Here is a 27,875-nt window from a genome sequence, read left to right as displayed (position 1 = left end):
ATTATTCCATACAACGGATTCACACTTAGAGCAAATAATATACACATTTATTATACTCATCTTAAACACGAAGATGTTTGAATGACTTGAGCTTAACACTAAATACAGCGGCACCACATTCTACAACTTGGATGAAGTAGTTACAGCTTTAATTAAAACATCTTATTCCAGTTTTAAAATTAAACTGCATTTCAAAAACATTCTATTCAATATTCACAAAGTGAGAATTAAAAAAAATATTTTTTTCCTCGCTATATAGTGCCAGTACATAAATATTTTGAAATCCTTTCAAAGTGAGCGCTGTAACTTAAATGAATATTTAATTTTATACAGCAGCGATAATCTACGAGCGCTCCGCGCAGCAAACCTTCGAAGTCCACTTATATAAAAACTTGTAAGTCAACTATGCTTTTAGTGCGTTGCAATCTTTTACAAATAAATATCAGGATTCCATCTGATGCTATCTTTAAAAATAAAAAACGTTCCCCAACATTTCTCCACGGGAGCGTTCGGCCAAAACTCAGGGTACGCAAAACGAAAAAGCCCTTATCTCGGCAAAATGGCGAACGCAAGCCGTTCGCTTTTTGTGACAAAAAAATCTCGATCAATATTCGGAGGTCGGAGGGAGAGAGGGATTCTCTTTCCGTTCGTATAATTGGTTGAGGGAAAATTTATGCGGCGCGCGCTATCTACCTTTCGGGCCAAGTCGGCTTGGCTCGGCATGTCGATAAATGGTAAGGGTACGATGCCTACCGCTTATATGCCTCGCTACGACTTTCAAGACGTCTCGACCTATGTGTGTGTATACCTACAGTTGTGAAGCAACATGCAAAATGACGACAACATTCTCCTCGTCTTTTCGTAAGTAGATTTTTTTAACGTTTAACATAAACTTGAAGTAGTACTTTTAGAGTAGTCGACGGATTTAAAGCAATTAATTTGTTCACGTACCAAATAGACAGGTATTACTTCGGAGTGATTGTATCGACAAACACACGATACGTCTTACGCAAGACGCTCAAATCTAAAAAAACGTTGTAATTACGAAAACAAAGGAGAAGTGTTTGAGTGTACCGTGCATGATCCACATTAAAGGGCCGCAACAACAAACAAATTAGAAGCAATAGAAAGGTCTAAACTGTAAAGGCTCGCCGAAGTATATTCAAGTTATTAGAACAAGCCAGCGTTAACAGCGGCAGACGCGGCTAGTAAGATAGTTTGCTTTGAAATTGTTTACGTTTGTGGTATGCGGTCTGCGGTTCAGTTCAATTATTACCGAATACTGACGCATTAGAGCACTTTTATAGTAAATTAAACGTCTTATTAAATTCGTATACATGTAATAAATAGCAAATATTATAATTACATTATATATAAGTGTTGTCCTGTGATTTAAATATAATCCACTAGCACCCAGCTACGCTCAGGTGTAAGTATACTACAGAATTTGTTTATTTACGACATCACATTAGAAACTTCAAAAATGGTCAGTATTTCTTTACTATTTATGTCCATGTATTATATACAAAAACATTTTTCTCGAATCATCGAATCAATCGAAACTCTATTTATTAAAAAAACCGCAGCAAAGTCCGTTGCGTAATTTGAAAGATACATAGAGACAGACAGCGGTAAGCCACTTTGTTTTATACTATGTAATGATAATGATACTTACTTGTCCGACCGCCCTAAGCTGCAATACGAAATGTTCACACTTACCTTCCCTTAATTAACCAATTAATATCAAACAGCTGATAATACTCGTGCTACATTATTGTCCTGTAATTTAAAACTAAATAATTTATAAAAGGTCAACGAACTCTCTTCCATATTTTTAATTTTGTCCATAAAACCTTCTTTGATCACCATCCCTTTTAAGTTAAACCAGTTGATACAGTTGATATTGTGTTTATCGCAATCGAAAATTAATTCGCTGTGCAAATTTTACTAGTAAGAAGCAAAGCAATATTATATAAATTAAATTCGCCTTCATCACTATCATAATATTAATTACATGCGTGTTTAAATTGAGTATTATTTGTCTCTAACTTGAAATGAGCACTCAAGAATAAGACACTCCCGTTTTAGGGAGTTCATTTAATTTTATGAAATGGCCGTTTCACAAATACTCATTACATGGAAGAGATAGAAATGATTCAAATAAGAAATTCGTTATACCTGAAGCACTCTTTTCGGGAGACCGGTCTTCTGGCTCAATTGTTTCAAGTCCTTCGCGTCAGGATTATGATTGATGGCGAAGTATGACTTCATGGTGCGTAGCTGATGGTGCTTGAAGCTGGTGCGCATGCGCTTCGTGCGCGATGTGGTCCCCAGAGCGCCACCGCCGCGGAAACCCATCTCCAAGTACTCAGGATTCAGATCTGGTAGGAGAAGATCACGCTGCTAAATGCTAAACATGACACGGGTTAGTTCGAGTTGGGGTTTTTGTTAACTCTACCAATTCGTATAATATTGTTTTGCGATAAGATCTCTTATTGCAAACCAATATCTGTTTTATTGACCCACTAACCAAACCTTCATTGCTACGAATAATTTAATAGCAATGAATTGTCTAACACTCTGCATGTAGTAATTACTTGTGTAAATTGAACACAAATGCTTAGATTTGTTTTCAACTTTTTTTTTTAATTTCAACTATAAATATAATTTATGTCGTACCTGTAATCACATAACATCTTTACGTATTTAAAAAGCAATAAATTTTTTTATAAACAAATTATCATAAACCAATTCGCATCGCTCATTCGCAATACATAGCATAAAAATATATTTAAATATGGCGACGTAACTCGAAATTTCGTTTTAGAAAATTATAAATATAATAAATAAATGTATTACGTTCAAGAATTCTATGGCCATGTGCGTTGTCGAGGCGAATTTTCAATCGTTTAAATATGTTACTATTGCGTTCAAATATTTCGGTAGTAATCCGATCGTAACGCAGGCCGCTCATTGTTTTCCGTTACAATTTCTCAGCTCCGGCGTGACGTAGCCGTGACGAGAATGGAACGCTGCCGCAACGCGACGGGTTTAACGACCAATAAAACTGCTGCCAATAAATATTCCGAAACCATAATATACGTGCCGATGTGGACACAAAAATGACATGAGAAACTTTTACTTATTGTTTTCTAAGAATTTATACTGCACACTACTTTCCACCTGAATGTCAAGGTATACATAATTATATGTAACAACGATACAAAAGTCACAAAATTCTCCCTCCTTTATAAAATGATCCTTTTAATAAACTAATTACATACTTTGACTCATATATGTAAGCATTTCGAAAAGTTAGCCATGAAATGATAAAGAAAAAAAAACGCACACTTTAATAAGAGCGGCGGATACATAATTTAAATTATACAATTGAAGAACACGCGACACACTTATTCGTTCCGAGATCTGAATGCGAACAATTAGCCCTGTAGGTAATTATCCGGGTACCCGTTGGATTTTACTCGCGAGCTAATGGCCGCCGCGTGCGATTTGCGTAAAATGGAACGCTTTCGAGCGAGCCGCCCGCCGCGTGAGGCGATAATGTTTACCTTTCGAATGAACTACGATCGTGAGCGTAGGAAAAGTTGCAGTTAAAATTGTTCAACCTAAGAATCCTAGGTCAAGGCTAAACTTAGTTCGATATAAACACGATGTGAAGTAAAAGCTTAAAAATCTCCTAAAATATCCTTATGTTTCTCGGCCTTATTTTTGGAAAGTGTCCTATCATGGTTTTTAATATAAAGTTATTATGTGGGTCGGCAAATGGGCCCCTAAATAGTCCCAGCAATCCCTTAAATAGCCAATACGTCACCAATTTGAGTCTTGTATTTAGTGTCTACACTGACTCCCCCTTCAAACCGTATCACAATACTAAGTATTGCTATTTGGCGACATAGTAGGTGGTATCAAACACGACGTATTCGTGTATTTAATATTATATCCATATTCAGTAATAGATAAAACAAATATACCTCGTAGAGTTAATTTCATAACTTACCTGTATTCAAATCAATTCAATAATGTTTAGTAAACTAATTAATTCAAGAGACGAAGTCGTAAATTTACTACTATATAAAACATCAAGGCAATCCGGTAGCATCCATGAAATTATAAATATGTATTTAATTTATTGAGCTACTTAACTATTTTATGAAAGGTATTATAAAAATATTAAAAATAATATTTTAAAACAAGCGAAATATAAACTCTTTTATACCAAGTTGAATCGCCTATTCAAAAATAATCTTAACAAATATTTTATAATTAAACGGAAAACGAATAAAAATATTATTCAATGAATTAAAAAAAAATTGTAGAAATATTTAACGTTTGATGAAAAATGTTTAAAGCTCTATCCATCAGACAATCATCCAACATAATAAAGGTGGTCCCACACCGATTGTAGTCAAGATGCGCTACGTTGACGGAACGTTTGTATTTACTTGACATGATTTACGCACCCACTGTCAGCGATAAAACCAGCAACAAAACTGTTAAGAAACATTTGTGACCATGAAATAGCTCTTTTCCACTCGCCTTATTTGTTGTATCTTGTATAACGACGGGTCCTTCTAGGCTGGTTACGAAACAGACGCCTCGGGCGCTCGTGCACCGGCTAGGTGATACGGTCGCTTGGCAAACAGGGAAGGATTTGCATACAAGAGAATTTCCATGTTTTGCTCACCATACCTAGTACGTCCTCAACTGAAACGCTTTAAATCAAAATACTTTCCTACCTTTTGTATCTGTACGATCCCTTAAAGAAAACTACACTTCGTTGTGTCGGGGTTCGTCCTAATCGATTCAACGCTAGGAAACGTCAAACTCGCTAAAAGGAGACATTATTAATAGATGGAGGCACGAAATGTATAAAGACAACTCGAAACAAAAAAAAAACAGGTGACTTATAAAAAGATCATTGTGATCTCATAAATCGTACGCACCATTCATGTTTTAAGGTCGGCAAAAAATCGAGATTTCCTATACGATATCGCCTCGTCCGGTGGCCACTAAATTTTTTAAGTGTGACTTTTTGTTAGTACCAATGATGCTGCAAAACCCGAAACCCTGAATGGTTCTGGAGCCGAAGGAATTCGTTAAATATTATAGCGAGTCTAAGGCCATGATATCATTAAAATATTTTTCAAGTTGTCAGCATACCGTGCCAGTGTGTAGGAGTAACGATTATTAATTTAGTCGGCGTTAGTGTTGTAGCGCATAGCGTGCCAGCAGGGGGCGCTACCGGCGGTCCTAACTCATACGCGACGGACTGGCGCGAACCATTGAGCGCCGGCCATATTTTAACTGTTATTACTACTAAAAATTGTACTCTTATACCCTACCGATAGATATCAAGACGGACATCAAAATAAAATGTCTATTTGTTTTGTAACTGTTTTTATTTTTAGCTTCAAATTGTTTATATAGCCGTGCTGTCGTTAATTTTTAGTATTAAATACACCTATTGATGATTTTTTGGTCATTTAATTTAACTTGGAATGAAACAAGTTAGGATGGTTCGATTACAGTCATTTATATAATTTTGTCATTAAGGAATGTATTTAATATGTATTCGTGTCCTTTTTGCTGTTGCTCAAGCGAAACTGCTATAGATTAACGTAAATTGATTAAGAAGTAGAACATAAATTAATGGTCAGAAACCTAAGTAAGACAAAAATATTTCTCACGTCTCTTCCTAAGTAACTTAATCGATATGTCTCATTTTTTGCCTTAAAAAAAATAAACAACATCCTTATTCCGAGTTCCACAAACAAAGTGTCGTATTCTAAATTCGAGAGAGGTTGGAGTAATAAATAAGGCTTTAATATAAAGCTATTGAGTCGGTGTGCCACTGATACAGATGTCTCGTGTGAGATAGCGGCGGTTACAAAACGAACTAACATGGATATCACATTAGCCGACTGACGCGTAGTAAGACCATGAGCTCGAGAAAATTATATACATACATTTTTATTCCGTTCAAATTTTCATAGCACTCAAGCAGCTTGTCAATTATACATATGACATATTCATCATATAAGCTTGATTAGCTTACATGAAATCTGCAATTCGTTATACCTTGTCTATTAATATTTCGAATACTGTTTTATGTAAATACATGACAGGAGTTGACATAGTTAATTAGATGACTTGTGAACGATGAGGAGCTATTTTAAAATAAGTAATACTAGATACTTTTTTACCGATCGAAACTTGATATTGTAAGGACATATATGTATTTAAATAAGTTTGATTAAAAGAGTAAAAATGATTTTATATGCATTTATATAGCAATACATTCATTGTATAAATATCATCCCTGTTTATAAAACCCATAATTATTTTGGATATTTGGTTAACACCATTCAAGTTTAAACCACTAAGATTGTTTAAAAGATTTCGTTTTAAAACCATTGATGCGACTTATACATACTTATAAAACCTAATATTAGTATATTTATAGAAATATAAAAATAGTTTTCTCAAGTATTGGCAATTAAACAACTACATCTCGATATCCTAAGACGACGCAAACGTTGCAGGTCCAATAAGCTCGAACTTAATAAATATAACTTCATCGATACCACGCACCGTTCACAACTTTCGTGATGGCATTATCTTTTATCGAAATAAAACAAAGAACACGGAAAACCTTAAAAGTATCCAAACGAATTTTTGTTTTAAGTAAAAATAAAAAAGTTCTCCTTTTTTAAAAGCAACTACCGTCGGCTACGGAACGCGACCACCATATCTGTATAATCGTCGGACGCTACTCGAAATGTCCAGTGCCGAAAAGAAATTTAAAAAAATATACCGGGCACATATTTTGGCGGGAAATAAATCACCAGTGCCCTCGGATGTGGCCATACAAAATTTATGGCGGTCTAGAGAAGACTCGACTGGTAAAACTACTAAAACAAAAGGAAAAAAAAGGAAAGGTAAGATACCACGTGACCCTCGAAGCAGATGCGACAACTTCATTACGACATATAATTTACGCTCCCGTTATTGAAGTAGGAAGCGTTATTTTTTTGTCCGCCTGTTAGTACGTAATTTATGGTCACACCGCTCGAAAAGTTAAAGCGAGCTGACGGGTTCTTGTTGATGTCGAACGAAAAGTGTAATTATAATTATGTGTATGAGTTAAGTTCAGTGCACTGCCGAATAATTGTTCTTGAAATATTTTTGAACATTTTCCGAGTAGATTGAAATTCCGTTCCAAGAAAAGTATAAAAAAGATTTTTATTTATGGCTTGTACGCTATCTCCTCAGTGCGTTTTATATTATTTCATATGATTAAAACAAAAGATATCCTGGTTTTAATAATCAGACTTTCTTACCCGTAATGACTTTTATACTTGTTTGATAGTAGAACATTAGTGTGGCCAATCAAATTACATTTAATATACAAATATAAATGCGCAAAATTGCTCAAAAAATATATTTTTTTATTTTGAATTTATTATCATAGTTTTAGTATATATTTACTTACAAGCTGTTTAGCGGGTGTTTAGGCAAAGACTGATCATATTAACACTATCAATGTCAAATATTAATTTGACGTGATGACATAAAACCTATCTCTCAACTTATGGCGCCCTAAAAATGTTTACAGATGAAGCCGATAATAAACCTTGAGATTATTTTTTAATCCACCTATTCCTTATAAAAATAATCAATTGATGTACCGTATTGTTAGTTAATTCTTAAATCATTACTCACATATAACTCTTAATTTTTATAGTTTTCAAAATATGAGATGAATCGTATCCAATCTTGATGGAATCATAAATATTACTTTAAAAAAAATAGCTCAAAAAAATTCAAGATCGTCATGTCAGTTGAATGTTCTATAACATGAATTATATATAAATATATATTATATCTATATGTATTAGCTTTGAGTCGCAAGTCGGAGTATTGATTAACGCACGTTAGAAACATGTTCCGATTCCGGTGATGAAATATGCAAATACTTTGTAAACGTACTTGGTTTTTATGAACGTAAATTATGTCGTGTAGTGTGGGAGCAGGTACCTCCGCGTAATCGAGTAATCTCACTTATTTGTACTGTTTTGGACATTCAATGTAATAAAAATGTTTATTTTTAGGGTCAATTTAAGTTATCTGTACTTTTTAATGTTTTCTTCATTAAAACATCACGTACGTTTTAGTTGTTTGTTTTTTTTTAACGTAGCAAGAAAAGGGAGGAATCAGTCATCTATGTAGGCATGTATGTGCATAGAATACTTTAAATAAAAAAACACATTACAATAGTATCGCCTTAAAGTAAGTAACAAAAAATAATCTATTGAATCAAAAAAAAAGTAACGTACAAATTACAACCTTCGTTTTTTTTTTTTTAATTGGTAAACAAAGACAAAACCATTAATTAATGAATTAAGCCTTATTCACCTTTGCTTGTCAACTATTTTTTTTTTTTAATAAAAAAAACACATTCCTAACTTACAAAGTCGTATATAGTTTACTCAAATTGCAAATGTTTCATAATAAATAATGTCGTTAATTCCTACCACAAATCAATCATTGGTTTATTAAAATGGGCAAGACTATTCTCAACATAGTCCAATGAACGTGACTGTTTGCGAAGGTAAAAATAATGATTGGAAGATAAAACCTCTGTATTACGAGTTTCACTTTGTATCATATCAAATTTAAATTGCAATTTGACGTAAACCAAAAATATTATATCATATGAGAGAAATATTTTTTTAATTAATCATTATACCTATATAAATAGAGCTGTTCATAGTTCTGAGTTCTATATGACTTACTAACATAACAATTTTATGTTTATAGAAATAGATAGGTAAAGAAAAATTTTGAAATATATTAATTGCACTTTTTAATTGCTGGTAATTACAGTGAGATTAATATTTCATAAATATCAAAAATAATTAGAAAAAATCAAACAAACGGATGTTAGCTCTATTTTAAATTTCAATGCATCTATATATTTTGTTATACTTGTATACATATTTTAAATAATAATACTAAGTAAAATTGTTATTAACATAAGTGTGTTTCATTAATTAAATTATTGGGAAAGAAATACATTAAAAAATTTAATGTATATATATGATGTACGTAGGCGTATACTCCGGTGTCGAAATCGGCGTGTCACTACATTACGCAAGTTCCACGTTCCCATATAATTGATATGGCAGGCAAAAAGGGCCGCTAAGCGACCGGACTTGATCCACGAAAACGGCTTCAAGACCACAAAACACATCTGACCAAAAATTATACGACAGTCGGTATTTTATACGGCACATAACAGAATCGCGTTATAATTGCATATATGTACATACATAGGTTACGGTATTATGTATTATTTATGTAGAATATTCTGAACGACGCATGCTATCGACTCATGTCCTCTACTTAAGCCCTTATTAAACGCGTTTAATTTTCATTATTTATATTTCGACATTACTGTACTAAGCGTAGGTACATAATTCGAACATAATTTTCATAAACAAGTAATATTTCAGATACAACCTATTTTTTATATGAATACGAAGAAATCCTACAGACAGTTTATAATTATTATTGCTGTAGTAGTTGTTTTAGGACTTGTTGTCACCTTGTCGTATTACAATATTTTACTTTATATACCGACACAACTAAATCCCGAACGGCATTCCTTATGTCTTTTCACATGTATATAAAAAAAAATACCGCCCCTATCCGGTTCAATATTTATGGGCAAGATATATGAAACAGGAATTAGTTTATTATACCTCATGTTTCAGTTTCGTTTCGCTTGGGGTGACGCACCCTCGACGATTATTAAGAACAGTATATCTATGTAACTTGATATCGAACAAACTTAAAATATCTGCATTTAAATAAATATAATTGTCAATTGTATTACAAGCTGCCTTTGACTAGATACTATGTTCGTGCTAACGTATTAACCGTTCGAAGCTTAGAGATTATAGGAATATAAATAATGATTAACGAGATTAGAGAAGGAACAAAGTTTAAATGAGAGCATGCAAAAAAAATCAAACGTCTAATTAAATTGTAATGGTTTGGTAAACAGCAGATAATATATCTTATATAGATCAAATCTTTTCCACGAAAAAGAACAATAGATTAGATCATTTTTAAATAAATCTATCAAGCAAACAAGTAAACGTACATAATAATGTATATACATAAGTACAATTCAAAATAATTAGAAATTTATCTAAGCACCAGTTAAAAAATATACTTTTATAAATTCCGTGTTATAATTCCTTTTTTTTTTAAACGATAACGCTTATAAATATTCATGGATTTCAAATATCGACAAACAAAAATAAAAAAAATAAGCCGATTGTATTTATAAAATACGTACTGAAGAAACTTTAGTTAATTGAGCTGTATGTATTGTATACTGGGAAAACTAAAAAAATACAAATATCGTTTTCAAATACTGTGATATAACAATTCAGTAAAATAACTTGAATTAAATTATTAATAATGATAGTTGCATCAGAAACGATTCATATAATATAAATATAATATGAAAATAATTCTTAAAATAAAGTACATATGACAGTTCACTAAATGTTTAGAAATCTAGATTGTACCGAAAGTGTCCCTAAAGTTTTGAAATTGTAGAGATTAGTGGAAATTTGTTAGGAGGTTCGGCAATTTAACTCACACATACAAATATCACTACACACAAACATAGTAAATAAAAACCTAACTTCTGTTAATGTTAATGAATTAAATAATAAAATTTCTGTTTAACACTGGCTTATCTTATAACAGCTAACTCTAACGAGCATATTAACTTACAAAAACATATGAAACACGAATTTATTTAAAACAGTTTAATGAAAATTATTCCCCGATGCCATTATTGCCAATTAATTATCATTGCAATAATGTCTGTAATTAAATGTAAATAGTTCTATGATGCTGCAATAGATTCACTTAACCGAGATGTTCGGTTCATTGAAATGTGGCGAGTATGATGAACTTCGGATTACATCGGGCACGCGAACGCTTCGGGATACGAGGCAGGGACCTGTTCGTGCTATTAAAACTAGCCCATCGTTGTTAACCCATTGTCTGTGAGGCACATTGCACAGATACAAAAAAATACTCTACATTTAAAAAAAAAAACTTAAAGTATTCCAAATGCAAATACTTATTTCAAATATGCATTGATTGTGACATGTAACACATACGATCAACTTCCGCACTAGTACACATAGTTATTTAAATTGTTTAAGTGTTTGGTATTATGATTATACAAAATACTGGCGGTTTTTTTTATTTGTTAATTTAAATGATTCTTCTCGGATAAATAAAATACGTTCGATTTGTTTTCGAAGTAAGACGAAAGTCACATGGCACGCAGAGTCGATTGAACGAGTGCTGTCGGTCAGATAAACAGACTGGTTTCGATATCTCGAAAAAGGCGAAATGTCCTCTTTTTATAAAACTCATACACGGGAAGTTGCCTCCGATACCCAATCTCTTAAGGTAAGTGCAGTTTTGACTTTAATGTGTTAATAAAATTGTAACCGTTTTGTCGGCAAAACGAAACACTGAATTTGAATATACCCGTACATAATTTTACAAAAAAGCTATAACACGAGCTCCATATCAGCAGCCGAGTATTTAATAGAACAGAATGCAAAAAGGTTAACGGTAAAAATATGGAAACTAACAATTCAACGAATATATATATATTTTTTTATCATTTCAAGTGTTAAAGAGAAATATGTGAAGTATTCGCTTGAGCAAATGTAATTTCTATACTTTGCAACTCACCAAGGTTAGCAGTCATGAGTTCTTGGTCTTTGGGTTTCTTTTTTCTTGGACGTCCTTTTTGTCGAGGCGGTGGCGCTGTTGACCCGTTGAAGAAAGGGCCTTTAGGAACATCGGGTTCGACCCGCGAGAATTCGGGCGATGGGTACGGAGGATAATGCGAACCTGGCGGCGGCCCCGCGTACGGTCCGGGACACATTTGTGGAGGCCCCGGAACTGCCATGTGAGGACCGTAATCCGGCATCGTTTCGTAATGTAGCCTAAAAATACGTCATTTTTAAAATTCCTGCTTAAACCAGATACAGAGAGTTTAGTCAGTGTAGTTTCAAATATGGAATGGAATTCCTTATTTATATATAATTTGACTCACCTGCAATAAACAGCTGAATCTCTGATACCGAATGTGTCGCCCTTTGTGAGTCTTGTACTACATAGAGCGCACGAGAAACAGTGCACGTGGAACACGAGGTCCCGTGCCCGCATCACCAGTTCAGACGCTGAGATCGGAGTGTTGCACCTCGCACACCTTTTCGATCCGTATAACCTATGGATAAGAGAAAACTATTATTGAGGTCATATATGAAATACATACAATACATTTGAACATGAACATGAACAGCCTGTAAATTCCCACTGCTGGGCTAAAGGCCTCCTCTCCCTTTTTGAGGAGAAGGTATGGAACATATTCCACCACGCTGTTCCAATGCGGGTTGGTGGAATACACATGTGGCAGAATTTCTATGAAATTTGTCACATGCAGGTTTCCTCACGATGTTTTCCTTCACCGCTGAGCACGAGATGAATTATAAAGACAAATTAAGCACATGAATCAGCGATGCTTGCCTGGGTTTGAACCCGCAATCATCGGTTAAGATGCACGCGTTCTAACAACTGGGCCATCTTTACTCACAATACATTTAAATGACAAAAATAACGCTTTAAGATGACAACACAACTCTATATTCTTCAGTCTACTGAAGCATGTCTTATTCACTTGGATGTGGAACTTTGTCATACCAAAAGATATTCTACCGCCAAACAACAGTGCTAAGTATTGTTATGTTTGTGTATGTTCGAAAGGGGGTATGTCAGTGAAACCATATGTACATAACAAGTCAATTCCCACGTTTTGTGACACACTGAGGATGGATTAATACGTCTTACTGTCGGCAGTGGTGACCATCAGGCTCAGCACACACAGACGCACAAAAATAGAGTAACACAAGGACATTCGGTCTTCGGGACCTGCAGCCTCATAGTTTAGCCAGTAGACTAATTGAGTATTTACATTGATATTAACAAAAGTTTAGATTTAGACTTAGATTCACTTTTATAGGTAAGATTAATTTTGTCCGCGGAAACATGAAATTATATCTGAATCTTATCTTTATTTTCAAAACATAGCCATGCATGATCATAGTATAGTTATGTATATATGATCCTAAATGATTGAATTGAATAGAGCGAATGGATGCTGTAAAAAGTTGAGGATGTATCACAAAGTCATCTCTTCATGTATCTCTCATTCTCGTTTCTCATTAAGAAACAATTTATCCAAGTTTGCAGTCTCTACGTCGGTAGTCAGGCAGTCAACAGTATTTATAACGTACATATATAATTAAATATAATATTATATACATTAAATTAATTATAATTAAAAGCTACAAAGAAATATGAATTAAACAAAAGTAATGTCGGTATTTGTTCATTTCATTTCAAAGATTGCTTACAAGGGCAAAGCCTTACAATGGCATTATTTAAAAAAGCTTAAAAAGCTTTAAGCCGTCTAGTGAAAATAAGAATTTTCCATTTACTAGAAAATATTACTCGACTATTTTCTTCGGTATTTTATTACGAAGACCTAAGTCAGTTTATTGCTTTTACTAAGAAAAAGAAAAATGTATTATCAATTTCACTTTAAATTAAACTCAATTAAAGTAAATGTTATATCGTCTAATATATAAATACTTTTTGCTTTCTTCTTAATTTAAATATGGAACACTTGAGATGTGTATGCATAGATTCAATTAAAAATAATGATTGTTACGTTACTAATAAGTGTATCTGCATGGAATTAATCAATTATTTTGGTCAATAAAGCTTTGTATTTCCGGTTTTACTATGAATTCATAGACAAGTTCGGATGATAGCAAGCAATTTCCTCTATAAAATTTGTAATCACAGACCTCAAAGGCAACAACCAAATGAGTTTATATATTAGGCAAAGAGCCAGGTGTTCTAATGTGACTATTATCAAGCCACCGTAAGAAAGAAATCGAAATTCACTGGAAACAAAATCGTGATATGTCAGAAAGTTATATGCGATAGTCGATATAATAATTAATAAAGGATTCACGCGTTGAATAATTATCACCGGAAGCGAATTCTTAGAGAATATCACTGCACAGGCTTGTTGTGAATATCAACGTGACCCAAATTCTTTAATGACAGTTTAAATTGAATTGCTGCTATATAAATAGATTTTATAATATATAAATAAGATATATTAAACGTCTAGTACATTGTAGTGTATACAATTTATTAATTTATCAGTTTCAAACGGATAGCAGTAAAATTAGATAAATATATAATCTATTATTTAGAGACAAACTTTAACAAATTCTAGTTAGATAATTAAAACCGGTAAGGGGTCGAGATCCTAGATAGTGAGTTCGACTCCCGAGTGAGACATCCCCGTGTGGTCTCGATTCCACGACTTCAGTCCTATCTCGATCAAACGACTCTGAATTATTTACTAAATCTCAAACAAAATGAAGACATAGCAATGTCCCATAGTTGATTTCTTTTAAAACACAGCTGTGTCCGGGCAATTAGTATTTATTATTTTTTATCGTAACATTAAAACCTCCGATATTCGAAATATCTTAATGACCCTTTTTAATTATTTTCATTCCACGTTCTTAGTTTATTGTTCACGTATTAAAATCAGCGAATCGATGTCATAAACATATTTGAAAAGTTCCATAAATATCAATTCGAAATAAAAAGACAATGAAACGTTTTGTTTATTCAATATAATTATAAAGTTTTATAGTAGATAAAATTTCTTTTCTTTCGTTTAACAATTAGAAGCGTTAAAATTGTACGTCAGTATTGCTTTTCACATAGTTCTATAAAACGTATTAATTAACAAGTAATTAATTGGACAAGTGTCGAAATAGTGTATTAACATTTGCTTTTACTTCCGTGACGTCTTTATATATCAATTAATTATGACATATATCAAAATAAATAATTGTATTACCTACTTAATAATTATTCTACAATGATTTTAGATATATAAACATGTTATATTGTTTTCCTTAAATCATCTTATGATTAACGAAGATTTATTCTAAAAACAACTTTATATCAGTTAATTGATAAAAAAATACATTATAATAATTATTATTATTATATAAAGTTCCAAATACGAATCTGTTGTCAAAAATCAGCCATTTTGCAATGAGTACTGTATTCGACTAATTCTTGTTGGTAAATAAGATAATTTATGACAATTATATGACTATTTATATATAAAAGAATATATTCAAGTTACATTAAGCCCTACAAAGTTACTGAAGCCGCAGGTTAAAATGAAGCTATCGAAACGAAGGAACCGTCGTGGTCTACGGTCACGAACGATCCTATCTCGGCCACACAGCCCACAGCACCTAGCCTCGCTAAGCACTAGGTGTCGCCTGATTACAATCTTAAGACTATTTTTTATAAAAGTTATTACCGTACACACATTATAAATTAAAAGAAACAGTGAATATTTATGTCATTTTATAAGTGAACTAATTAATGTTTCTATTTGTACCTATAGAATTATTTCGAAAGACATACGATGTGACTTAATTAAAAAAAAATCTTTTAAATTTTTTTATGTAATAAATTTGTATTACGTAATAATTTAATTCTCAAAAAATTTAAAATGAGTCAAATATTATGTTGTAATTTATTTAAATGTTTATCGAACTTGTAATCAACATAAACGAGTATAACTTTTTACCTACGCAATAATTAGGGCAAAGGATTTTTGTAATGAAGACATAAAAATTGAAATTATTGCCATTATTTCCTGGAAAATGTATTAAACGGAAAAAAGCTGTTGAGTTGCTTTCAAATTTCAAAAAACGTTAAAGTAATTAAGCTAAAGGCTAAGGTAGAGCCAACCCCTTACATTTCGAGGACTTATTATTTAACGACGTACAGTCACACTACTGCGATTAAATTTTCACGCAAATGCTCATTTGAGCCTAAACCTTTATTCGGAAGGTATGTTTCAATATGACCGCTCTATTCATATTTGTAAATATTTATTAAGATTTAATTCAAATTCATTTACTAAACTGCTTTTAGACACCGCGCTTCTAATGGAGACGAGATGGCCCATTGGTTAAAACACGTGCATCTTAACCGATGTTTACGGGTTAAAATCCAGACAAACACCGCTGATTATTCACGTGCATAATTTGTGTTTATAATTCATCCCGAGTTCGGCGGTGAAGGAAAACATCGTGAGGAAACCTTCATGTGTCTAATTTCATAGAAATTCTGCCACATGTGTATTCCACCAACCCGCATTGAAACAGCGTGGTGGAATATGTTCCAAACCTTCTCCTCAATGTGAGAGGAGACCTTAGCCCAGGCCTTACGCAGCACATCAGTGGGAAATTTACAGACTGTTGTTGTTTTTTGTTGTTGTTGCTTCTAATGAAACAGAGTCTCCGTGCATATTAACGAGCTATAAAATTCAAACATCACCTAATCCATATTCGTTGTGTTAGGCTAACGAGAATTGAATTAAAAAAATTGGCATCCGAAACCGAAAGGAGTCTTTAAATTTAGAACATTTAACGGCGTGCGATAGCGCGGGACGTTCGGCAAGTTTCACGCAAGAAACGCGCTGATTCGACACACAGCCTCCAACAATGGCGAGCGGCAAGCTTTATTTGTTAATAATGTGTCACGCCAAACGAACGTATCACGCCTATTCACCAACGCTAATCGTGATACCTAATATTCGTTTCTCGATACCGAAATGGCACACTTACTTGTTCTTATTTCATTCTTAAACAATATTAAATATTAAGAGTTAAATGGTAATAAATCATATCATACTAGACTGTAAACGTCATTTATGACAATTTACTGAAAGCACTGAGTTTGAATGTCTATAATAGTAAGTGTAAACTTAATTTTATGATATTTTAAGTAACAACTTATGTCTTTTTTGTATCAAAGAAAAAATTAACATCATAATATACATTTTCATTGAGCTGACTATTCGTATAAAGAATTATAATCGAGGCTGCAGTGTGCGGTTTTAATGAGTAAAATAATTTTAATATTTTTAAAAATATACGATTGGTAAGTAGCCAGTCAGTATTGGTAAGTCTATTGATAACTGATAAATAAACTAACTCGAACCAAGTCGAATCTTTATTATATAAATACCAATATTCGTTATATATTAATAAAACGTTCTGCGCATGCGTATTGGATCCCAACGCAGTATCGACACCATACAATAGAAATCGCACGAGTACCGGATAATTTCAAAAAAATATAATAATTGCATTTTTCCCAGAACTACGCTGGGATATGAATGTAAGAAATTGTATTACTATGAATAGTTATTAATATAATACAATTAAAACAAAACGTTCCGGGGCTTAAACTCTGGACCAGAGAGAACTTTATTTTAAATTGAGAATGAAAACAAAAAAAAAATTCAAATCTGCAACGAAAGAAACAAGTTCGATTATTTTCAACCAGCACCTGTTAATTGACGAGTAAAAACTTTTTAGCTACATCCATAATTCAGTAATATTTTGTGAATTGAACGCATTTATTTATAAAATATGCGTACAGCGTAAGTAAATATGAAACGCATATAAATTTCAAATGCGGCCTGTGAATAAACCGTTTCTTATTACACATGAATTGACATTTGCACATATATGCTGTCGGAATTTTTTGACCGACAGGTGATAAGTACAAACTTACCTACTCAGTTATTTTTTTTTCAATTTTATAACGAGCTGAACATTAAAGAAATAATATAGAAATATTCTGTAACATCATTAACGATATCAATGGGGCGGTAACTAACTAACATTCACTTGTAATATATATAAATACATACATATGTATAAATTAAACAAAAATAAATTTCCATCATTCCTATTCCAGATATTATTTTTTGTATAATAATCAAAAACATATTTATTTATTTTATAAAACGTTATTGCATGTGAGAATTTAACAAAGACTCGATTGTTCGTGCTTGTAGACTTCTATAATCAACTATGACGATTCAGTATAAGGAACAACTGCATTGTTAAGACACCATCATTTTTCTCAACCATTTAACCATGAAGCAAAAAGGCAAGTAAGTATGTCCACGCAATGACCAATCAACTTTCAGCCGACATACTCTTTGAGAATACAAAGCAGGAAACCGTATTAAAGTCATCAATGACATCGAAACAATTTACTTCTTAAGTCCACGTAATAAGACTCAGAAAGAACGACTTAGTATAACCAAAGAGACTCATATTTTGTGGTACTAATTACAACTAATTAGAAAAATTTCAAACGCAGAATCAATTTTTATGTCCAACATTAATACATATTACTCTCCCGCAGTGTATAATAAAAATATCTTCATATAAACATGTTCGTGAGCTTTGATGTAAGGCACCTCATTATCGTCTAGGCATAGCTTTTACTTGTTAACAAGTAATAACTATCACAATAGCACCATTAAACTTTATATCCTGTAGAAAGATGTGTATTAAAAATGCGATTTATTATTGTGAGACGTGTAAATATTTTAGAAAATATTAATAGTAATTTACAACACATAACACTGGTTCTTTTTTCTTTTGAAATGTGTAATTGTGTATTTCGTATAGGCGTATATCTTAAAATACTCTCGACAAATGAGTGTCGCGCCGACGCTGCAAGATTGATAGGGCGTCACCGATAGATGGCGGTGCTGCCATTAATTAACACTGAGCGTTTGAGGTTATGCCCCAGAGTCGTCACGGTGTCGCGTGCCAATCGCCCGAAACGCCTCATTCTTCCTACTAGAAAAAGAATTACACTAACACCACTCTCAGAGAAGCAGCAATTAAGTCATATTACACATTGTCATTGAGATATGAATGCTATGATTATATAAGTACACTAGCGACCGGCCCCGGTTTCGCACGGGTGTAATACTGATACGAAATATTCTACAAAATTTGTTTACTTACGTCATTACTTTAGAAACTTCTAAAGTTATCATTGTTTGATACATATAGTGTTCATGACACTGTATCTATTAAAAAAAGCGCATCAAAATCCGATGCGTAATTTGAAAGATCTAAGCATACATAGGAACAGACAGCGGTAAGCGACTTTGTTTTATACTATGTAATGATGATAGATAGATCTATATGTACATAACTCCTACATATACCATTCGTAAAAGTACAACTGTTGTATTTCAATAAAATATTGGACAGTCTTCTCTGAAGTTTCTTAACTTCACGAAATTATTAACCTTCACATGTTGGATGAAAACTGCTACATGTGTGTCTAATTAAAGCTTCAAAGCTTTTCCGTAAGAGTCTTACCTTTAGCAATTCACAGGTTTATACATTGAAGTCGTAACGATTTCTTAAACAAGACAATGAGCTATGGTTATATAATGTTTTATTATTATTTAATTTTATCATGTAACTAATGATCTGCATCGTCTTCACAGGAGACAAATTTCTCGGAATATCTGCGAAAATCATTTCTTACAAAAGATTACAGTCGTCGTGTATTATGGTTACGAATTAAACGTCATCAAGTCACCCAGGCTTTGTTATCATTACCGGTACTTTTAGAATATGTTACATTTTAGTTGTTTCTGATTTGAACATTTTAAGAAATATCCTAAGCGACATTTAATATGTATACCGTTATGCGCATAACGTAATTTTTGAAGAATTAATACAATAGATTGACGAAAGATCACAATTGTTGATAAAGACTTTTGTATTTATCGCATTACTAGAACAATATTATACTACTATATTAGAACAGTTGGTTCTAATATAGTACGATTACAAAACTAGCTTTCACATAAACTGTTGTTCTGAGAACTCCTTGGAAATTTTGAAGTTATCTGGATTAGCTCGTATAGACAGATGGACAGACGTCCACGATGGACTTTCATTCGTACCAACTGATAATAATATAATATGTAACATGGTCAGAATGTATATTAGTATTAATCTATTACACGAATCTCTTCACGAATGTATTTTTTGTGTATCGCATTATGTCAAGATATACATATGAAGATCAAGTAAAGAAACATAGATCAAAACATATGGAAGTGCTAGTTCACTCAAACGAATCTCGCCCAACTTAGTAGGGGAAGTGAGAACTGATTTATTCTTAGGGATTTAATTTTAGACGCTGCATAGTTAGATTAAAATGAATTGATGACGCCGTTTTTACCTGGTCTGCACGTGATTTAAATTTACAATTTCATCAAGAATAAAATACGGTTCTTGATAAAAAAATATATACAATTTATTTCGCGTTATAATCTGTGAATAGTGCAATATTTTATCATAAATGTATTTTTTTTCTGTCGTGATAAATTATCTGCACAATAAATTAATTTATAATAATATATAATACGGCGGGCGTCAAGATCACTCCGGTCACACGAAAAGCAGGACACCTAAAAACGTAGCGTTGAAATAAAATGTGTACGCTAGCCAAGAACATCACTTAAGCAAATTCATACATCGGTATGAATACAAATGATTTAAAAGCAGCAACATCGCAGGTCTATTGTGCAAAAGACATTCTTTATCGCAACACGTGTGTAGATTAATATCTATCGCCCACAGCCGTCCAATTTGGGAGACTCGAAAGATGTTATTTCGTAAATAAACATAAGCGTTTACTGGCAACTACAGAAATCTTGATTATTTTAAACACACTGATAATAAAAAATCTAAAATGAAGTGTCGGTGTATTTAGATGACGATATAATTAAACACTTTTTAGTTGGAACATTTTATGATAAATAAGAATGTAAAGTTAAATTATTATTGTAGTTACATACATCTTATTTTTGAGAAGGCCTTCCAGTTTTCTTCGCTAAACTAACGTTCGCTCAAAATAAATAATAAGAATTGAGACATAAATTTATATAAATTCAAAAGGGTTATACGAAATTAGTATTTTTAAATTATACGCATAATAATAAACAAAATGATCATAATGAGTAGCCTGTTTATATGACACAGATATTTTTCTCAAGGACTTTGCAATTTGGTGTCATTATATTTGCGAACACGCAACTTGTTCAGGATCAGAAACAAAAAAAAATATTCTCTTGAAGGTCCAATTACGAGCAGATCAAATTACTTTTTTAATATAATTATATTTTGTAAAAGTTATTTATTTATTCTTAAAAACCAAATAAATAAATTATCCATGCGTATTATTATCACTTAATTTGCAAATATTTTATTAATACATTTTGTAAAGCTTGACTAAAAATTAAATTACAATTTTTTTTTAATGTCATCTCAATTTCGTGTCTTCGTCTTTATTAGATCGATAAGATCTCCAAGATTCGATAGACTCCAAAAATACACGAAGGCTAACAAAAACGTCGCTCTTCACTTTGTACCGTTTTTATTTACATCCTTAGATAAATAACTCGTTTTTACATTACAAATTGATAAGTGGTTAAAGCATGAATATTTAACATTTTACCATTAGGCCTCGTATATACTTAAAATAAAATCAGATTAAAAAAAATACAACATATAACATTGTTGCTCATAATTTGGTTGTAGTGCGTCAAGTATATGTATCTCAACACCACAGTCGCCCATCTCGGCGGTGTCAATTTTTCCAATGTATCTACTATTTTCCTATCTCTATGCTAAATTTCATTAAGATCCATTCGGACGTTCTGTGTGTTTTCGTTACAAACATATATTCATTCAAATATTAGCATTTATAATTTTAGTTAAATTTGAAACGATATAAAACGATAACATTTTCGATCCGCACTCTCGTTCCAGAGATTAGATGCGTAAAGTAAATGAGCATAAAAAGTATATAATTTACGTACATACTTAATTCGTGACCAAGGTCCAAGGTAAATAGAACAAAGAAATATTTTATTTACGGTATTTTAAAATCTTATGAAAAATACACAACAATACATCACACAGTATTATTGTTGCTCATAAAATATATTATTATCAATGGAACAATTACAATTCAACGGGAAAGAAACCTTATTGGATTGGTCAGTCAGTCACTATAAAAAAAGTAATCGGAAAAAACGGGCGTCTTGTAAACTTATTTACAAATCAATCGACTAATAGGTACTATTACACACGTAATAAGTCTGCTCAATGAACTATGTAATGCGGAGTTCTTATATCGCACGCATACATTTCTTATAACATATCAGTCAATTGTTCGGAAAATCGACTACGGCTCGATTATAATTTTATTGTAATAGATGGATCGCACGATAATCTAAACGCAAACTTTATCGAGTCTATGAAAGTACAATAACTTTAACTAACCCGCGACCTCTCTCAACAGCAAAAATTTAATTGTATATGCTAATTGTTTTATACAGTTTTATCACTTTATAAAATAAAATTAAAAAAAAATTAAGCGATACAACGTCCATATGCCTAAAAAATTACACGGTCGACGATCACATTAGCATATTAAAACAAATTAATCTAAAAAAACCAATCGCAACCTCAATACTAGCTCCACTGGTATCTTTATTTCACACGAGATGATCGAGCGTTCACACTCAATATCCTACGATCCGGATTAGTTCTATCAGTTGTCCAAAAATTATCGACTTCTGTCAATAGACGGTGTCTAAAGTCGATTCGTAATACACGCGTACTGGTCTAGTCTACAGTCGACGGATATCACAGACAACGAGATGAATGTGACTCTTCATTCCCGATATGTTTCTAATTGAATTTCATAGAATTTCTAATGATGATGAATCGAAGATAAAACAAGTAAACGATGTTACAACCTTCAACAACGAGACGTTTTCGATTATTTTATTTCGTCGTGTTAATTATTTCTAAACCGAATTTTTGACAAGAGCAGTCGTTAGATTGTCAATAATTTTATCTTAGTTTTTAATTAAATTTGTATGTATATATTTTTTAATTCACGTTCCATTTTTTTTTTTAATTAAACTAATAAATAAAAAATAATCATCGACTACAATCTTTCGACAACAAAAAATACTAACACTATCAATAAAGCGACCTAGTTGTGTTTATGGTGCGTAGTTTAAAAAAAATCTGAGCAACAATCCAACTTTTTTTTATTATTATTTATCAAATGTCAAAATAAAATTACTTTTAAAGATTAAGCGAGCACGTTTGAATACTTACCTTTGCTTTTATTACATTTTATAGGAGTAAATACTTCGAACTATTTTGTTTATGAGTGTTAAGTGAAACTCCCAAAGAGAATTACACGACTATCTCTAAAGATTTTATTATGGTTATGCCGACAAAATATCTCAACATATTAGACACATCGAAATACGATAACATACCAACTCGAAAACACGAAAGTCTGAGAGTTAACGTATTTACCAACTGAGATTATATTTTGCCATTTAATAAAACCTTTTTGCTACATATTTAATGTGTTTATTTGAAAAAAGTTTATTAATGGCACGTTTATATCTCGACATTAGAAGGTTGAATGTGATATACGACGTTTAGTAACGACACAGTTTATGATAGGGATGCCCACTGCCCACATCAAAGTTCCGAATTATGTTTCACCTGCTTTCTTTAACGATTATTATTAGAGATATCGGCGTTGTAAAGTTTTCGTTGAATCTAATATCGTTGTAAAGTGTAAACCATTGGGATTTGTCATTTCAATTTTACAATGCCTATTAGTCTTATCTAAATGTATTTTTTATATCTGTAGCTGTTTCCTACCGTTTTACATTTTTATTATAGTGTTAGATTGATAATCTTGAGAGCCGGTGTAATGAATTTCTCAATTTTAGAATCCAGCTAATGGAATAGAAAATGTTAATGGTAAATTAAATTCAAGTTTTATTTACTGTGAATAAATAAATAACACGACTCGACGGCATCGTAAATAGCAAAAATCAGAACGCGTCACGGAAGTAAGAAGTCCGTAATAGAGACGCGACCGTGTATCGTGTTACCGAAATTGTAACAAATTGCGATATCAACTCGCGAGGGTCGCGTGCGCAGCGGGAGGGCGCGCGCTGTGTTTGCAAATAAACACCCGGCAGGAACCCGGAGCTCACAATGGTGGTAGTGTACCGGGGCTGCACAATGGTGACCAGCGTGACGCCGGCGGCCCACCGAGCTATCGCCGCGTATACGCGTTTCTCACGCGAAATAGGAAATACGCCTCTATGGGAATTCGATTCGTAGGTCCGTGCTACAACCGATATTATTATTCATAAACATTGGATCACCCGCTGACGAACTCTTTTGGATTTTTACACATCTATGGTATGTTACCCACTGCGTTACACGAACAAACTTAATCCAATATATTCATAATATTGCAACTAACGGAAAACGACATTTTTTCGAATCCGTGTTCATTAAACATTAATACTATATTGGTATATACCTGTGTTAAGAAAGAGCTTACATTTATGATATACAGATTATATTATATTTAAAAACATTGAATAATTTAATCGTATCTTAAAAAAGTAATTTCTAGCTTTAATACAATTTTTTCGACTGCTGAAGTAAAATCCGGAATATGCATGAAAAATCTTAAGACGTAATTATTTAATTATGTAATTAATTTAGAAGCAAGACTTAGGTAATAATATAAGGTAATTAATTAATTTAAAAAAATGTTTACAATATTTAGAAAATATTTTTTAATAACTATACAATGTAATTTAATTATTTTGATCATAATTTTAGTTTTTAAGTAAATTATGTACTATTTAGGTAATGCCCCTTGTGTATATAGTAATACTAGTTTATTTTTCCTTCAAACTGGAACACAATAAGCACCACTGTTCAGTAGAATATCTGACGAGAGGGCGGCATCTACCCAGACGGGTTGCACAAACTACCACGAAGTGACTTGTTTGACAAGTACACAATTTGAATTGTGAAACAATTTGGGACTATTTAAGTCTGATTTTAGAAGCAAAAAAATATTCGAATTTCAAAAACATTTTGAAAGTTTGATTATACAATAACAAAGCAGAAAGAACTCTTCAATCACTAAAGTACTAAGTATAAAACAATAGCTTCATCATTGTTTATACAAATCAGTGAAGTACTTTTTAACTTTGTCATTGAAATTGGACCTCAAAATATTAGGGAGGAGTATTTAATTGTCCTAATACTCTTTACAGCTAGTAAACTATGATATTGTGACAATGGCTTTATTTTTGACGGCGGAAACAATAGCCGCGTGAACACAATGTTGCCCGCTACGATGAACTGTTGTGATACAAATATACGGCTATTCAAACTCCACGAAGTAGAAAAACGTATTACAGTGCGAATATATATTTTTTTTAAATAAGTGTGGCCATTTCGCTGTGCCAACTTCCTTCAATAATGTATTGACGAAGACGTTTACAAAAGAAGGCTTACAAAAATAAAAACTTTTTATAGATTGTCATGTAAGAATATTCATAATCATATTATTTAAAAAAAAAAACATTAAATTTCAATTTATGTGTCAAATCCTGATTATTTATTCCATATATTTATTTAAAAAAAAGGTCCCAATTTTTGTCACATTTTTTTTTAAAAGGTAATAATTTGTCTGTCTGTTAAAAATATAGTTAATGATTTAAAAAAAAATTAACGCACAGACAAAAAAGAATAATACTTAAAACCGTAGTTTTGAAAAAAGTTAACTGTGCAGCAACCAACGACCGTAACTGCGGGGAACAACAATATGGAGACGTCAATTGTACAATGGGAACGACCGCACAATATAATTGTCATCATTCATTTGTCAACAAATCCTTGCACCGCACACACTACAAAGGTTCCTATGACCCTTATCACAAGCATATAGAGGCTTGACTTACGATTTAAAAAAAAAATCGCTTCCGCCAGGACCATCTGCGTCGACGGTGCATAAATAGGTCAAATGTTTTTGTAAACACAAACATTGTTGTTGGTTGCATTCTCCGTGTCTTTTAATTATTGCTACGGTGATTTACCGCGGGCAAAATTCATATAAAAAAAAACAGAACTGAATATAAATCATGAAGCTTTCTGCGAACGGCTATAAACTACTTACTTATTGCTTGAATGCATATCTTACGTATATATTCTATACTAGCTGTACCCGCGACCTTGTATGCGTTCGAATTTTTCAAAAAAATATTATGGTAGCCTAAGTTACTCCTTATTATATCATTATCTGCCGGTGAAAGTCCCGTCAAAATCGGTCCAGCCGTTCCAGAGATTAGCCGGAACAAACTGACAGACAGACAAAAATTGTAAAAATGTTATTTTGATATATGTACCGTGTATACATACATATGCATTGAGTAAAAAAGGGTTTATATTTTAATATTACAAACAGTCACTCCAATTTTATTATATGTATAGATGTAATGTAATGTACGTCTAAATAACCGAAAGTCCGTTATAATAAAGTGTGCATCCAATTTGCTTAGGTCACAAAATAACGAGTTAGTCACAACAAAGAATCACGTGCATCTCGAACTCTCAAAAACGGAGAGATGTAAACAAAGATTTAGTTAATAATCTGATATAGTACAGCATCGTCGTACGTGTAATGAGTTCGTAAGTTTATCTGTACGAGGTGACTAACTCGAGCTAACTTTGAGCTTGAGAATTTTATTGTATCTGTATAACAAGATAAATGTAAATAATGATCGTTTTTATGTTATTTAGGTAAATATATGTTTAAACTCCGTTTAAGTACGTAATTCTTGTCTATGTGTCTTAAATTCAAAAAATGATCAAATGATAAAATTATCATTTGATCATTTTTTGAATTTAAATTGTTATTATATTTTGTTCATTTTTTTTTTGTAATAATTGGTACGCATCGAAACAGCTGCATATAATAACAATTAGCATTCAAAAAAATATGTATAAAATAAAAAATTTAAGATAAAATAAATAGTTAATATCCAAAAAAATATTAGAGGTATTCTATTTTTACGTATGCAGTCATGACCGTAAATATATAATTTGGAAACGACTTTATAAACTTTAACATTTAGGTACATGTATTTATATGTAAAACTACAATGATAATAAGACGCATATTTCTTAATCTGAAAATGATATAACACAAACGTTTGTTTATAGCGTAGAATATTAAATTCGAAACAAGGAGCTGATGTAAGCCGGTACTCGGCGTCTGCACTACACGCGTGATAAGCTATCTCAGAGGTTACCCCGTTTCTACTACATGTTGCAATGCGAGAAAATGTATAAATATATGTACACTTAATCTTTAAGTCCTAGAGTTCTATTAAAGCATATGTGTTCTGTAACTTAATAAACAACAACGGAATAATATTATAGTTTATATTCGTCATTTGATAATCTCGTATATACAAATGGATATAGATAAACGTATCTGTCTGAGATTAATAGACTTTGACACCGTTTGACCGCTCACCGTGAAAGTTGCAGATTGTTGTGACTCGACGCTAGATTTCGTTCATATCATACATTTTTATATCGTTCAACCATTCCATGGCAACTGATATACATTTAAGCATTAGTGCAAATTGATTCGATTGATCGGATTGTAATTTACAATCAAATTTAAAAAAAGTAGAGTAATGTATGCTACGACTTCACTTGTTTAATACAAATTATGAATAAGTAATTTAATATACTTTATTTTTAATATTTGTTTAAAAAAAGGCATATAAATATATTTAATAGTGAAGGCGCGCCCCACCATTTCTATTCTCCCCAAACTATTCTCGTGCATTAGTGTGAGTGACG

At 32.3% G+C, this 27,875-nt stretch overlaps 1 protein-coding gene across 3 annotated transcripts in view; it reads right to left on the bottom strand.

Annotated features, from left to right (window-relative positions):
• LOC124542984 (protein apterous) overlaps positions 1-27,875 on the bottom strand; it is a 55,733-nt gene that overhangs the window by 7,887 nt on the left and 19,971 nt on the right. For 2 of the 3 annotated variants that reach the window (XM_047120956.1, XM_047120958.1), the window contains exons 3-5: positions 12,185-12,358; positions 11,818-12,074; positions 2,179-2,381 (exon numbers count right to left, since the gene is read on the bottom strand). In XM_047120956.1, the coding sequence (XP_046976912.1) occupies positions 2,179-2,381; positions 11,818-12,074; positions 12,185-12,358 (634 nt within the window). The remainder of the gene's footprint in view (positions 1-2,178; positions 2,382-11,817; positions 12,075-12,184; positions 12,359-27,875) is intronic. The other variant, XM_047120957.1, reaches the window with a different exon arrangement.

This window comes from Vanessa cardui, chromosome Z, assembly GCF_905220365.1.
Source record: "Vanessa cardui chromosome Z, ilVanCard2.1, whole genome shotgun sequence".
Lineage (NCBI taxonomy): Eukaryota > Metazoa > Arthropoda > Insecta > Lepidoptera > Nymphalidae > Vanessa > Vanessa cardui.
This window is presented reverse-complemented; position numbering and strand designations above follow the sequence as displayed.